This window comes from Peromyscus californicus, unplaced genomic scaffold, assembly GCF_007827085.1.
Source record: "Peromyscus californicus insignis strain IS unplaced genomic scaffold, ASM782708v3 Scaffold_18__1_contigs__length_77618521, whole genome shotgun sequence".
NCBI lineage: Eukaryota > Metazoa > Chordata > Mammalia > Rodentia > Cricetidae > Peromyscus > Peromyscus californicus.
Genome location: NW_026294480.1, coordinates 9,094,018 through 9,110,382, shown reverse-complemented (window position 1 = coordinate 9,110,382; position 16,365 = coordinate 9,094,018). Strand labels below are relative to the sequence as shown.

At 40.7% G+C, this 16,365-nt stretch overlaps 1 protein-coding gene across 8 annotated transcripts in view; it reads left to right on the top strand.

The window, feature by feature from the left end:
* Ctnnd2 (catenin delta 2) overlaps positions 1-16,365 on the top strand; it is an 863,700-nt gene that overhangs the window by 675,864 nt on the left and 171,471 nt on the right. For all 8 annotated transcript variants that reach the window (XM_052743025.1, XM_052743021.1, XM_052743024.1 and 5 more), the window contains one exon: positions 8,242-8,425. In XM_052743025.1, coding sequence (XP_052598985.1) covers positions 8,242-8,425 — 184 coding nt within the window. The remainder of the gene's footprint in view (positions 1-8,241; positions 8,426-16,365) is intronic.

Sequence of the window (16,365 nt, the reverse complement as noted above, 5' to 3'; positions counted from 1 at the left end):
CCTATGCCAATAAGTTCAAAGCTAATCCTCACTTTCTCTTCTATCAGATTCAGTGTATCTGGTTTTATGATGAGGTCTTTGATACATTTTGAGTTGAAATTTGTGCAGAGTGCTAAGTATGGATCTATTTGGATTTCTTTACATATAGCCATCCAGTTTGACCAGTTCCATTTGTTGAAGATGCTGTCTTTTTTCTGTGTATATTTCTGGCTTCTTTATCAAAAATCAGGTGTCCCTAGGTGTGTGAATTTATGTTTTGATCTTCAATGATTTTTCAATGTGTTCTTATTTTGGATTCCTTAAGCAGCCATCTGTGTGATAATTTACACATTAGGATTTGTGTGGTTCAATAACTTTCCTGTGAATACCTATTGCAGACCCACCAGAGGCTATTTCTTAATTGCTTGTGAGAACTGAAATATCAACTTCAGTCTTTGTTAGTCTTTTTATTCTGCTACATAATGTCATAAATACTTCCTTGTTTGAAGTCATAGGAACAAGGATATTCCTAAAAATGGACCCAATTGTTGTTCCCAGTTGCCCTCTTCCAAGAGTGCATTAGTTCATTTTTCAATACCCTAACCACATAGTACCGGAATCTACATAACTTTATAATGAAAAATGAATATTTAGTTCATAGTTGTGAAGACTAAAAGTAAAAAAGAAATCTGACATCCCCATTTATCTAGCCTGGGCATAGCCATCATCATAGTGAGCTTTCATACAGAAATAAGACTTTACAGGGCAATTCAGGAAGCCAGAAAGGCCAAGTCCCAGGATACCTTCCTAGGCCATACCGACATTGATCAAAGCACTTCCTACAGATTCCACCTTTTAAAATGCTGACCTCCACACTGAAGCCCAAACCTTTACAAGTGAACCACCAGGAAACAAAGCAAGTCCAAACCACAGCACTGGGATGCTAAGCTATGAAACGTTCAAAATCTGATGCCTGTACCAACAGCGCAATAATAGGCTGTAGTTCTATACGTGGTATATCACAGAAACCCCAAGACGGCCGGCATCGTATTTGTATAAACGTTACATAGCTTTGCTCTAGTTTCTTCTCACTGGGACTAGAAGTCTTGAGTAGCTATGAGAGGTACTGCCAACATGTGAGGCTGTGTCAGCCCTGGGGTGTGACACTAATGGAGCTGCAAATAGCTTACCCATCACTCTGCACTCAAATACGATCTCTATAGTTAAAGGATCCCCCTGTGCATTCAGGAACTCATAGACTCCACGTTAGCCAAAGCTAAGAGTCTGCACATTCTCAGCCATTCATGTGATTTGCCAAATGTCCCAAATAAGCAAAAAAATTGTTGATAAACACAACTAAGTTTATTAGACTTACGGTCATGATGCTGATAGTCTTAATCATGAAGACATTATATCAAAGAGAGTTGTATGGGGTCTTAATCAGGCTCTTGGATACTGGGGCAATAACTGAGTGAATAAGAGTGCTCACTGTGCAGGCAGGAGGACATGAATTCGAATCTCTGGCACCTACATAAGAGGCTGAACACAGCTACACATGCCTGTAACCCAGCATTGGGACAGGAGAGACAAGTGGATCCTGAGAGCTTGCTGGCCAGCTAGCCTAGTCAAACTAGTGAGTTTCTAGTTCAGATAGAAACCCTATCTTAAGGCAAGATGGGTGGGAAGTAAAAAAGGAAGACACCCAATGTTCTGTTCTGACCTCCAGGTGCACATGCACAGTCATGCACACCCACACACTCACATGTGTGTACCACACAAACACGCACCACATATGCAACACACACACACACACACACACACACACACACACACACACACACACACACACACACACACACATACGTTGGCCTCATTGCTGCATGATTAAAGGTGGATATTGTTCTGGGATGGGGCAGAGTTTCTCTTGGTGGCACAATACAGAGAGGGTGTTGATAAACAAACTCTAGCTCTTGAGCAGCCAGTTTTCAAGGCATCTTCTTCTGACCTCTCCAGGCAGCAGACACACACGTGGGCACATACATCTATATACAGATAAACGTAAAAATTTCAAAAAAGTAAATCTTTTTTTAAATGAAGATAGATTTCTAAATGATTAATCAAAAATTTAGATGCATTTAGGTCTCTTCCCTATATTAACCTTTCAAGCTTAGGCCCAACTTTCAGCCAATGTAGTTGGTGCAGAAATTTGAGCATGAGGTCATTGGTGGAATCAGTTCTGGCTTTAGAGCAAGAGATGTTCATTTGGATGGCTGCATCTTTGCATAAAGTTGTTTTAGAATCTTAGCAATTAAAATGCCTCATGGGAACCAGGTAGATTTTGTCGTCTCAGACCAGAATATGACTGCCATATTCTGTATGCCAACAGAGGTCAGAATCATTCTTCATCCATTCTGCAATTAAATTCAGTGATGGATGGGCATGCAGACTGACTGACTGACTGACTGACTGACTGATTTTATTTGAAAACAAGCAAAAGCTAACTTAGTTTAATCTCAGCCTCTATCTGTCTGTGGTTACTTAAAATAATCCAGTGTTTGGATCAGAAGCCATTTACGGCAGTTGTAGGATGAGGGTGTGTGGTGATGCTGGTGACGGTCCTGTTTGGCTTCCTCTTCACCCCCACGTGAACCACTCCCCACAGCCTCCTTCTCTCCTCTCATAACTAGCTCTAAATGCTTCCATGAGCTGAAATTGCAAGAGGCTTAACCTTCACTCCACCCCACTGCAGAGAGCAAGGAGGTTTAATCTTTGGGAAGATTAAGGAGAACTTAGACTTCCTTTATTCTGCTTCCTCAGCCCCTGGCACTCCTGAAAGAAAACTTGAGGGGTCTGGGCCTAAGGAACTGAACCTGGTTATAAGTATCATTGTGGTAAATGTGAGAATAAGTTGAGATAAATGCTTTTATTAAACAATATTGCATAAGTGTTAGGTGTGTGTGTGTGTGTGTGTGTGTGTGTGTGTGTGTGTGTGTGTGTGTGTGTGTTGCATCAAGAAGGACTCTCACTATGGTACAATTCTCATGCACACCTTGAGGCCTTTGCATCCTAACTGCACATTTGGGATATGTGAGCACTATGGATGTGAGCACAAATATCCAGATGTACACAGTGTACCTACAGACAACCCAACAGGAGTTCAGGGGCTCCTAGACCCAGAGTTGAATCAACAGCACAGTCCCACTCAAAACTATAGGCATGAATGAATCAAGGCTTAAGGCAGGAAAGGAAGCAATAGGTTTCTTAGCTCACTCTAAATTACCTCACTAAGCCCAACTCTGATTTTATCACAAAATAAACTGTTTTGAGGCCAGAGAGGTAACTTAGTAGTAGAGAGCACTGGCTGCTCTCTCCAAAGAACTGAATTTGAGTCCCAGCACCTACACAGTGGCTCACAACTACTGTTAACTCCAGGTTCAAAGGATCTGACTCCATCTCTTGGCCTCTGTGGGGACTGTGTGACTATAGTGCACAGACGTACATGCAGCCAAAACACCCAAACACATACAAGAAAGATACAATTTTTTGTGGTTGTATTTGAGACGAGGCATCACCATATAGCCTTGTCTGAGATGTAGACTATGTAGACCAGGCTAGCCTAGAGCTTATGGAAATTTCCCTACCTCTTCCCCCTGAGTGTTGGGATTAAAGTTGTGCACCACCATAACTGGCTTATAGGCCTATTTTTTTTAATTTAATAAAAAAAGGTTTAGATCTCATTTATCTTTTCCACTGCCTTCCTCAGGTACACAAACTGTCACTCTCAAAATTAACTAAATGAAAGTGTTCCTTGAACTAAATCCTCATAAATGCATACATTAATTTTTCATAAACTGATTAATTTTAAATAAATAGTTTTAAAACATTTAAAAGAAATTAAGCCTAGACTTCTGGGCATGTTTTAGGGCCCTATCTTTTGTTAGAATTCTTCCTTAAGTTTTATAGTAAAAATCAAAACAGCTTAAAGCAAGTGGAGGATGGAATAAGGCCTTGTTCAGCCAGGAGGCCATGTTTGAGACTTGCTGTTATTAAAGTGTGGGTTTTGTTCATTTTTTACACAGAGATAGTTATCTCTTTCAGGTTAAAAAAAACCACAATTACCCCCTATTAAAACAAAATAAAGGATCAAATGAAAGTAATTAAGACCTTATTAAAGAAATTTTAATCAACCAATTACTGCTCATGAATATGATAATCTCAAGAAAAAGAGCCATCTTTTGCCTGAAATAAAAATAAAGTATCACTTAAATATATTTAGTATACATCATTAGTTATTTAAATTTCTTCTCAACTGAACCAACTGTCGATTATATTTGGAACAGTAATAACTTTATACTGATAAAAGGATGCTACTGGATGATGTAATTAATGGAACATTCCACAAAAACAATTTTATTACAGATTACTATCAGAAATAAATTATCCTACCTTCATCATGTAAATTAAAATTCCCCAGTTACCGATTACAACATTTTTTTTTTTTTATTTAACGTCTAATGGGTGCTTTGTGAATTCAGTTTCTGCTACAATTTTTCTGTGTGTTACAAGTTGGTATCACCCTGGGTAATTTAAAATTATTGGTAAGTTAATATAATGAAACTGCCCAAATCAACTGCAAGAGATGAAACTCCTAGCGCTAAACTGATTACTGCTTTTCAGAGGTATAAATATTTCTCTGCCAGCTACAAGTAGAATGTCTGTAGATTCGGGGCATATAATGCCATTTAAATAGCATTTTTATATTCGCACCTGGATTTATTATTTGTCTTGCATCTGCTATTTTATTCTTTCAGTTCCTTACATCATCTTGCTAGCACTGTGATGCTTTAGAAAGGCTTGATGCTCAATGCCCCCGGCATCCTGCAGGGTCGTATCCTGCAGTTACTCACTCTGCTATTTTGCGGTAACTACCTGGCCAGCGCCTCCTGGGTGCTAGAGCACATTCTGTGTGCTACAGACGCTGAATGCCGAGTGTGTGTCCTGCATCCTTCCAACACTTGAACACGTGCCTCCTGTCGTCTCATGGCTGGGAAGGAATACGAGGACAGATGCATCTTGGTACACTGAGGAGCAACTTGAGGGAAGAATAGAAATCCAACGTGAGGCAAGCCCATTGGACAAAGGGGACAGACGTGAAAGGGATGGAGAGAGACAGCAGGGTGTGAAGGGAAGGAGCTATACCAGACAAAACCCCAGAGTTTAAGAGCTAGAAACAGCAAGCACGTATCTCACGCAATGTCTAAGGGTCAGGGATCCAGGAGCAGCCCCCATTGTGTAACCCTGGCTCTGCAAGATTCAAGTCTCCGTAGACTTGGGTGGACCTGCAGGACCTGCTTGCAGAGTGGTGCGGTCATGGGATTTGTTTGATGCAGGCTTCCCTCTTCACCACAGCGGCCTGTCTGTGGGCTGCCTGTGGGTCCTGTGGCATGACAGCACGCTGCACTGCCAGCAAACAGCCCCAGAGGGAAATATGGAGCGAAAAAAAAGCCACAGTGCTGTGCACTACAGTCTGGTGTGGGCTCTCACAGACCGCCATGCTGCTCTGTTGGCCACAAGAAGTCATCGAGTCCAGCTTTCTCTCCTGTGCTCAGGCTTTGGCTGCCCCTACTTTGTAGGGACTATGAAACAATCTGTGGTCATGTCCTAAACCACCATAGAAGAAAGGAGGAAAGGAAGGACTGGAGAATTTGAGCAAAATCCAGTTCTCATTTACTGAGAGAGGAGGACACTTAATCATCTACATGAATCTCAAATCTCTTCCCCTCCAGTGTATTCTCCCCCACCCCATGTGTTTTTGTCAGGACAGCTGTGGACCCAACTCTTGTCTAATTTTGACGTCTCTCAATTTATCAACTATTGTGCCAACTGTCTCCAGAAAGCGCTGATTCAACATCCACACTTCTATCTGTATTCAGATAATGGACCCAAACTCAAATGTTGAGGGCACCCCTCAAGTAGTTGTCTGGGTTTCTCCCAGAAGAGTTGTGCCATTGCACCCACTTTCCCCACCCTTCACCTCACACCAAGGTTGTCCTTGACTGAGTGAGTCATGGTCCGCCTTTCAGGAGGTGGACTGTAGGTCTCAGATACTCGTGAAGCTATGTGGAAGACTTGGAGATGCAGACCAAGGACTTTGCTAATTTCACTGGACTGTAGCACACAACAGCATCAATGTAGAAAGGTAGACTGAATGTGAACCGAGGGATCGCCCCGTGCTCAAGTCTGAACTAGTTTAAATCAACTAATAAATTGGCAAGAAAGGTGAAGGAGACAGAGTAGTCCAATGAAGACATCTTCTCTCATCTTGTAAAATATTAGATTAGTCCTTACACTTTCCTTGGACTTTTACTTCTTCCTCCTAACTCTCTTTTAGTCTTTAAAAATAGCAAAAATTAGTTACTGTTATCACATAATGGCTTTGGACTCCTATACATTCCTTACATGTAAAAAAAAAAGTGTATGTTTTACTATTTAGTTATGTTTGGCTGTGAAACGTCACCCACATTTTAAAACTCTCACTTTCAGACTTCAATTTGTATGTGTTAGTATTTTCAATCAGGAGCTGGTAATGAAAATGCTTATTATCATCTGTCTCCATTGTTTACATACAGTGCACACCAGTGCTTTAACATGGCTTTTTCTGAAAAGGTATCCTCAAATACTGAGATTAAATATAATTTATTTTTAATGTTCTTTTTAAAACTGAAACATCTATTGTTTTGCTATAAAATAACATTGTGACACTACAAATGAATGCTGGTACACATTTTGATTATTTCAGTGATCAGAATTTTATAAAAGATTTCATCATGAATGAATGAACAACTTTATCTTATTTTTCAAAATGACATAATATGTTAATATTTCTAGTATCACAAATCAGTCCCACTCAAAACATATTTTCTGCACTTATTATTTACCATTGAATGTTTTGTATACTCAATTGTAGGAGAATAATGAGAATAAAAGTCATACACAAAGCATATGGAAAATCATTGATACCTTAAAAGGAGGTTGGGTAAACACTTTTCTCGAAAAGACAGGATGACAAGTTTTTTGTGGATGGAAGCAGAGATAATTGTGTCAATGGGCAGAAATGGCTGGTTTAAATACATCTGTGTTTGTAGAAACAGGCAAACCAGACCTGTCCTCAAGCGATACCCTGCACTAAAGGGCTGATTTATATATGCCAGACAAATGCCTTCGTGTAAATAAAATTCTCAGTAAATGCTACTTCTGAAGATAGTTGAAAGTTTATCTCTAAAGTACTTTTTATACAACTGTATAGCCGCACCTGTAATTAACAATCAGATTTGTGTTATCAATGGCTATATTTGGTAGAGCATGTGGAATGCAAGAATTAATAAAAAACTGTCAAGAACAATGTTGTTCTCATCTAACACAATAGATGAGATGATATTTCATCTGGTTAAAAGGCCAAGCCCCTTTAACAAGTAATTTGGAAGTTGCTTTATGAAGAGCAAGTCAGTCTTGTCTCTGCATCCCAGTGGTAGTTTCTCCAGCTTAAGCACAGAGGTTTCCTTTTCTTTTATGTCTATTATACAGAACAAAAATAAAATAGGACAATTATTTTAAAAGCATTTTTAAATGGTGACATAGCATAGAGGCTGTGACCTCATCTAGAATTAGTTTTGTTTTAGGTAATTCCTATTTTAAAACCCAAAACATTCTGTGTGGTCAACATTTTTGCCTTTGTTCTTGTCTTTCTTAATTACTGTTATTCTCAATCTCCAACTCTCTGTTGCTCTCTTTTTAAATTTTTTTTTTATTTTTTTAAGATCATAATATAATCATTTCTCCTTTTCTCTTTCCTCCCTTCAAACCCTTCCATCTCTCTACTGACCCTGTTCTCTTTCAAATTCGTGACCTCTTTGTTAACTGTTGAGGACAGGCTCTAAAACTCATGTGCTTACCCCCCCTTCTGTGTTTTATATTTATGCAGTGTGTGTGTGTGTGTGTGTGTGTGTGTGTGTGTGTGTGTGTGTGTACATGCCATAGCATACATGAGGATATCATAGAACAACATGCAAGAGTCTGGGTTCTAGTCATTGAAGTCAGGTCATCAACCTTGACAGCAAGCATCCTTACCTACTAAGCCATCTTGCTGGCCCAGCCCATACTATTTACTCCTTCCTGCCAATGCTGTTATCTCCAGTAAGGAAAACTGGTTGAGATGAGAAAGAGTGGTACCACTCAGTGGCTCTCTTTATATGTGTCTTACAGGAGTCCTTTGGAACCTCTCATCATGTGATGCACTCAAAATGCCAATCATCCAGGATGCCCTGGCAGTGTTGACCAACGCAGTGATTATCCCTCACTCGGGCTGGGAAAATTCACCTCTTCAGGACGATCGGAAAATACAGCTGCATTCATCACAGGTGCTGCGCAATGCCACTGGGTGCCTAAGGTCAGTCCCTTCCCCTCCTGTAGAGCTCCTGGTGCAGGAACTTCTTCCTGTAACCCTGATGGCTATTTCCTGAGGACCAGACTGTCTTCCAAGACAGATGTTGGCATGGCAAATAGAATGCTAAAGGAGAGTGATTCAAGAGGCGCTTTCCACAACTCTAGACCCACACAGTGTTCAGCCAAGTTAACTTGCTGTCTTACACCTAGAGCAAAACAGAGTTGCATCTCAACCAAAACCAGGTCTTCACTGAAAACAATAATAAATAAACGTGACATTTTACATGTAAAATAACCAAGCAATTACTTGGGGAGATTCTGTGACACATGCATAGGGACGTAATTAAATGCCACCAGGAACTACTTTTATTCTCAGTTTTTTCCCCTTAATTCTTTTGTATGATTACAACACTCCATAATTCCTTAGAAATATTTCCTTAACAAGGCCTGCTTTACTTAATGTTTTTCAAATGATAAAAAAAATCATAAGTACCTATAATTTTTCTAGTACATTAAAAAACAAATCGCCACATAGCGCCACAAAGAAATCTATGTAGTCTTCTTAGAGTCGTCTATACGCCTTGATTGACTTCTAGGAAAGGAGGTACTAAACAGGATAGACGTTCTTCTAAAGTCAACCTGTGCTCCTAGGGAAGGTTTATATTAAAGTTGGACATTTCTACTAGGTGGGTTAATTATGGGATAGGAGCAAAAGGGTTTGTTGAACATGCCTAATCAAATGATCTCTATTTCAAAGCTAAAATGTCCAGAGTGGCTTCAGCTGGGCTGTCACTGACCTGCAGGTTCTCCAACAGTTGGTCAGTCTCTAGAAGTAGACAGGTCTCTGCTAAGAAGGAACAAAAGCATGTCAATGAGGATTAATGATAACCATCTTACAAATATCCGTACCTCAGCCCTGGCATTAGAGGGCATCTTTACTTGTGTTATTGTGTGTAGAGTAAGGCTCATAGCCAGCTCCTGTGAATATCTTCACATGCTTACAAACAGAACAGGAATCCCCTGAACACTTTGCCCCCACCACATGACATATGAACCTTCGGCATGATTTCTCTGGATAGTCTCTACCATAAGCCAGATTTACACTTCTCCAAAACTCCCTGTTGTAGCATCCTTTTATGACTTCTTCGATTCTATTATCCTTCGGAGGCCCCGCTCTGCCTGAAGAGCTGTAACTCTTCCGGTACCAACACTGGAGGTACTCCCAACCTTCTGCGCCTGGTTATCTATCTCAGTTACCTGCATCTATGAAAGTGATCTTCCTCTTTTTGCCTTCTTCTATTTGCAAGGCCCATGGTCATTAATAAAAAAAAGCCTGTGGAAGGAGGAGCCACAGATTCCATTGCAGAGTAACCAGTGGAGACGTGTTCAGCTCTGCAGATGAAATTCTAAATAACAGCTGCATCATTGCTTCTTCATGACATTTGATTCAAAGATGAGGGCATAGCCAATCTAGGTGTACTCGGCACCTTTGATGATAAAGACGATGGAGAAGTTGGGCCACTACATGTCATGAGACCTTTTCATGAGGCCTCCGGCTGCGTTTAAGGTCTGGGATATGACTCTGAATAAGGTGAGGTCAGATCAGGGTGACACCCCATACTTCTCCATGCACAGAGAGGCTCCATCCCTACTGCTTCTGCTTCTGGATGGTTGTTAGGTTTAGGAAAAGTATGTTGTAGCCAAGTCAGGATATAACCAGAGTCGGTGATTTCCCACATTTCTGAGTGTGTTACATGAGCTATAAGGCAAAACCTATTTGCATGTAACAAACTTTATTTTTAACTAAACTTCTGACCTACAGGAAGCAGTAAGTTAGTGCCATTCTCATTCTAATGGGATGGCATATCATGCCACACGGATAGTCTTTGGACTGGGGGAGGAATATAGTGGTCATCCAAAGTGGTAAAATAAATTCATCGAAGACTCCATGAACAAAAGGTTTCAAGGAGTTTCCATGTTCATGCATCCACGGTTCCTGGAGAATAAGGACAACACACCCAAATAGTTGCCCATGTCTGTGACGTCACAGAAGTTTCAGGGTTTCCTGTGTGAGTAATTAACACTCTTGTTCTTCTCAGCAGCTCCTGGATCTTTATTCCCATTAAAGAAATCACTTCCTGTGATGCTTCTGCCTTTTAGCACTTTGATCCCATGAGCCTTTGCTAAGTGACAGCAGTGTGCCAGGGAGTGACCTGGGACACAGAGATCCCCACCCCAGCTCCTGACATGCAGTAACTCTTAACCCAGCAGAAGGGAGTGACATGAACCCAATTGACCCTAACACAGTACTGCACTGTCATATGAATTCAGTGATAGTACCGGAGGAAAATTCTGTATTATTTTGTATCAGGATTTGAACGTATATAGATTTTTGGAATCCAATGAGAGTGCTGGATCCAGGTCTCTGTAAATACCAAACTGAGTCTTGCTTTCTTTGTCAGCAATGGGTCAAACCCAGGCCTTCTACATGCTAGACCGGAGGTCAACCACTAAGCTGTATCCCTGACCCTGTGCACAATTTATTCTCCTACTTTTTGTAAGTTATGTTTAGTTAGGTTATAGGGCCACTCCTGACCTTTGACCCACACCCCGAGTCTTCTGCAGACCATTTCCATTTGACCATATCAAGAGGATGTGTAGGGTCCTATGGTAAGATGTAAACAGCCCTCCTGAAATAGCATGTAACAACCAGCCTACCAATGAATAGGCCACAGAGTCCTAGGTGTTGGTTCATTTAATTTCCTTTCATTTTTCTTTTGATGTTTTTGAGGCAGGATCTTCCTCTGTCATCCAAGCCAGCCTAGTACCTGCTTGTGGTGATCCTGCCTCTGCCTCCTGAGTGTTGGGAATTTAGCATATACTATCATGCTCCACCTTAAGTTCTTTGTTAGCATTTACTAAGTGGTACTTACCTAGCCAATAGTCAGTTGTTTCTTCTCTGCCCTTCCTGACTTCCCATCCTCAGTCCTGAGGTCTTGCTGTGGTTGCATGTGAGCTGTGTCCCTACGGTCATGTGCAGGAAGCTTGGTCCACACTCTGGAGATTTAGAAAGGTGGGGGCACCTTTGGAGATGGGATGTGGCTGGTTCTTGGGGTGTTGTCTTCAGAAGAAACAGCTATAGCTCCTGGCTGGATCCCTGAGACAGAGCCTCAAAAAGAGTAACTGGAATCCCATCCTGCTCCTGGTTCCTTCCACCCTCTCCTCCCATGGTGATAGACCTGCCTTGAGGCCCTCACGAGATAACAAGAAGAAAGCATCATCTGACATTGCTCTCTGAGCCACCAAAACTCAAAATCATATATTTTTGTAGAGCCTTGGACAGTTGCCCCAACAAGTCCCATCTTAAAACCTCATTTAGAACCATGGATGCTCTTGAAAAAATAGGTGTGTGTGTGTGTGTGTGTGTGTGTGTGTGTGTGTGTGTGTGTGTGTATGTGTGTGTATTAGAAATATCCTAGTCACACATGTCAGATTCCTCTATTCTGTGACTGATAAGTTTAAGATGAGTTGATATTTTTAGGCTTGTTTCTGAAATTGCAGTTTAGGAATACATAAATAAAATGAAATAGAAAGGAAAATAAAACTATTTTCCTGTCACAGGATTTTCTAACCGAGTATAGCAAATGACAGGTAAAAGTAAATATATCAGACCACTCTTAGCCATCATTATTCTTGACTTTGTTCTTAGTAGTGTAATTCAGACGTGTTTCTGTTACTCCAGGGAAAGAAGCAAGGCCAAGAATTTAAGCAATTACTATTTTTTTCACCATTCTATGTTTCAGAGATGAGTGCAAGTTTAATAATGTAAGCCACACTGCTCCTCACTGTCCAAAAGCTCAGCAGAGAAAAATTCAAGTAAAATAAGTTTAATTTTATGAAGCCAAAATCTGAATGTCCAGAGCCATATTTCCTCAGGCAACTCACGGTCTTCGTCAACAGTCTAGGCTCTAGTGTGTCCCTCAGCAGTAGATGCTGCAGCGCCTCCACGGTGGCCACCTCTCTCTCCATCCTGACTCACAGAGAAGAGCCCCTGGCCTCTGCCTTCCTTAAGAGGAAAGAATCGTCTCCTGTGGACACAGCCAAAAGTTAAGCACAGATGATATGTAAAATGAAGACTCAATACCCTTCATCCTTTTCCATTTCAAATTCATTTTGGGTAGGAAATGGAATTTTTCTCAGGCAGATCCATCTATTTGCTCCTGAAATACCTATTTATCACTGATAAAATAAGATAGAAATGGGGGCAGGTAGAGCTTTCAAAGTTTGTTGAAGGGATGAGTTCATAACAAACGGCAGTAGCCGGATCATGGGATGGGATAGAGGGCCTTAGAATCATGAGTCATCAAGATGCGGGGCTGGGTAAAACTTAACTCTCTCACTGCCTCACCATGTCTACCTTCCTCATCCCAAATCCAGTCACATTTGTTCATGCCCATTTCTTCCTATTTTATAATTCCATCTTCTGTTCCAGTTCTGCTGTGGCCAAACTTTGTTTTTAAATAAAAAACCATTTTAAAATATTGTCCAAAACAAATGTGACAAAATATTAGAAAGGCTTGGGACATAAATCGGAATGAAATTATTCTGTTAGTCTTTTTCTTCTTCCTTTCACGATTAAGAACTCCTCTGGGGGAATGACTTCATGCAGACAGGGTTAGACCTAGGAATAGATTTGGGTTTGTACTGATGACTGTTTTGTTGAGCACTGTGTAATCAAATGTGTCTCTTAAATTTGGCCATTATAATAATCACCTTCAGCTTCACATGTACTAACAGACTGCATGAGGCCAGGTCCGATCAGTCTATGAACAAGTTCTTGCTGGTCAGGGTCAGTGTGGTGACTGAAATAAACATTCCTCCAAACTCCGTGTCCATCTGTAACCTTGGCAGGTGACCTTTCTTGGAAATAATGTCTTTGGAGATCTGAATAGTTAGATTAGGGTGGACCTGTGTGTAATAGTGCCCTTTTAAGGCGAGATCTACGGAAGGGAAGGCCTGGGAAACAGATAGATATGAAAGGGAGGCAGCTACGTGCTAAGGAACACTGAGGATGCCTAAAACCCACTGTAGGAAAGGCTCCCTAGAGCCTTCAGTGTGAGCCTGGCCCTGGTGACACCTGGATTTTGGACTTCTAGCCTCTACAACCCTGAGAGGCTACATTTCTGTTGTTTTAAACCATGAGTTTTCTGAGACTCTGCTCTGGCAGACCGAGAAAAGAAATGCATCTTCCCTAGTTGGAAACAGAGGGACCTGCAGAGCAAGGGGGCACCTGAGGACACGGGACAGGAAGGAAAATGAGTAAACCATTGCTCCAAAACAGTCCTCACAAACTGGGACAGAATGACCAGAGGCGGACTTGGTTTTGTCTGTGTGTAAAACCAGTTGCCTCTATAGCTCAGGTAAGGAACGGAGGCAATGCCTATGCAGGGGTGAGGTCAGCAGGTCAGGTGTAATTCCTCCGAGTAAGAAGGTGTGACTGCAACCCTTTCACTGGATGTGTGTGAAGCAAGAGGCTTCCTAGGTGGATGTGTGACTTCTGTGTGCCCTGTTCTTGCCCAGGAGCCTTTCTTCACTTTCTCTCCCGACTCTGAGTCAGCTTCAGCACACAGCTTGGATTTATGGAAGACTGTGTGCAGCCAGAAGTCATTCTAGGTTCCTACACAGGGAACGTGACACGATACGTGCATCATTTCCATAGCTCACTCCAGCAGCTGTGTGCAGCATGAATGCTTCCTGAATTTCCTGAGAAAGATGGCCGTGTTTCCCATTTAAAACATATAAATCAATACCCTGAAGATCCTTGGCATGGCCATAATCATCATTTCAAAATGAGCTTTAAGTAAAACCTTGATAAGCAGCCCTTTTTTCTCCCCTTTAATCCAGCAACTGGCTCAATAAGACAACTCAGACACGTTACTCTGTGGCTGTGCTGCATTTCATCATGGGTGCTTAGGGCTTTATCAGCAGTGGGAGTATGTGTGTAAGGCTGGCTTTGTTAACTTCCACAGCTCCTTTGCCCATGCCACCAAGTCATTTATTTATTTTTATTATTCTGTTCCCACTACAGCATCTTGTCCTGAAGGACAACAACATACAACCCTAATTTTTCTCATCTATCTTTGTGTACACAGAATGTTATTAGGCCTGTCAAAGGAGCTGCACTGTGCCTGTGCTTATGAGTATAATTAAACTCAGACCCTCAATTAGTCATTTTAACCCATATAATGGATGAGAGCTTGGTCCCACAGTGCCACTAATTCTAGAGTGACCTTGAGAAAACCCATCACAAAATAGTGCTAATGATAGTCACACCATGGCTAGAAGGCTCTGCGGACATTATTTTATCTGGTTTACTCTTGCGTTAGCCACAGGTAAGAAGAGGAAAAATTACTATTTTTATGATAAGATCATGCCAGTTTTATCCACCTATTCAGATGAATGTTCTGTTTTAATAATTTATTTAGTATCCACACATGCATATAATGTGCTTGCATCAAATCCACCCCACCCCTGTAGTCAGAAGCTTATCTGGTCATTCTCTGGTCAGGATGAATCTCTCCCACCAATCTCTCCCACCTGTGTCCCTCTTGGTCCCAAATAAACACACAGAGACTTATATTATTTACAGACTCTATGGCCTACGGGTCAGACTTCTTGCTAGCTAGCTCTTATAACTTAACTCAGCCCATTTCTATTAATCTATGCATTGCCATGTGGCTTTGTGGCTAACCAGTGCTTTCACATCTTGCTTCTTCTGGCAGCAGCTGGCAGCATCTGCCCCAATCTCCTTTTCTCCTCCTCTCTCTCCAGTTCGAATGTCCTGCCTCACCTTATTCTGCCTCACCATTGGCCAAACAGCTTTATTTATCAACCAATCAGAGCAACACATATTCACAGCATACAGAAAGACATCCCACAACATTTCCCCGTTTGGTGTAATCAAAAAGGAAGGTTTTAACTTTAACATAGTAAAATTACATGTAATAGAACAGTTATCAAGCAAGAATTACAGTTACAATATCTAGTCTATTTGTATTTGGCAAAATTAAAGAAAATATTCTATCATCTATATTTATGAGTCTAAAGTTTCATATCTAATTTATCTTTTATCATAAACAGGGAAAATTATAACTGTCTAGTCTTCAGCTACATCAAAGACCCCAGAAGGATATAATATTACCTAAGTAAGCAGGAAGTGCATTGTAAGCAACTTCCAAAAATCTAGAATGACAGAGACAGCTGGCTGCCTGGACAGTCACCCAAAGTTCCTCTGCAGCAATGGGGCATCTGTCTTCAGCCTATAGATCTAGAGTGTCTCAGTTGCTTTTCCTTGTGTCCTGTAGAATGTTTAGCAGTTTCTTCTACAAAGCAGGAACCTGAAGGACCATTTCACCTTGTTTTGGCAAAATCAGTGGTCATTTTGCTATGGGTCCTGTATGTTCAGTTTATACAGCATATTATCAAGCAGTCCAGGCACGAGCAGTTTATTACCCTAATGGCCAGTTTTTCCAAGAAGAAGATACATTCCATATGGAGTGTCTTTGATGTCCATCTTTCTCTTTGAAGTAAATTGATGCTGCCAGGAGCAGATGTGTCTCACTGTCCAGAAAGTCTAAGTTTTTAAAACATTTTAAATGCCATATTCTGTAAGTAAGTCTTTGAAGTATTTGAAGATTACCTACCTAATTGAAATATATCTATATATACCTAGAAAACTTAACTAACATGACTATAAGTTTGAATATTATGGAAGACTAATTATTAATCTGTATTTCTTAATTATACGTTATAATTTTAAATGAGTTGCAAAAATGTAATACCTTAAACAAGAGTAGAAATATATATATATTATATATATTATATATATATAGTATAACAAAATTAACTTTAAATTTATATCAATAAACTAAAATCCATAGCAAT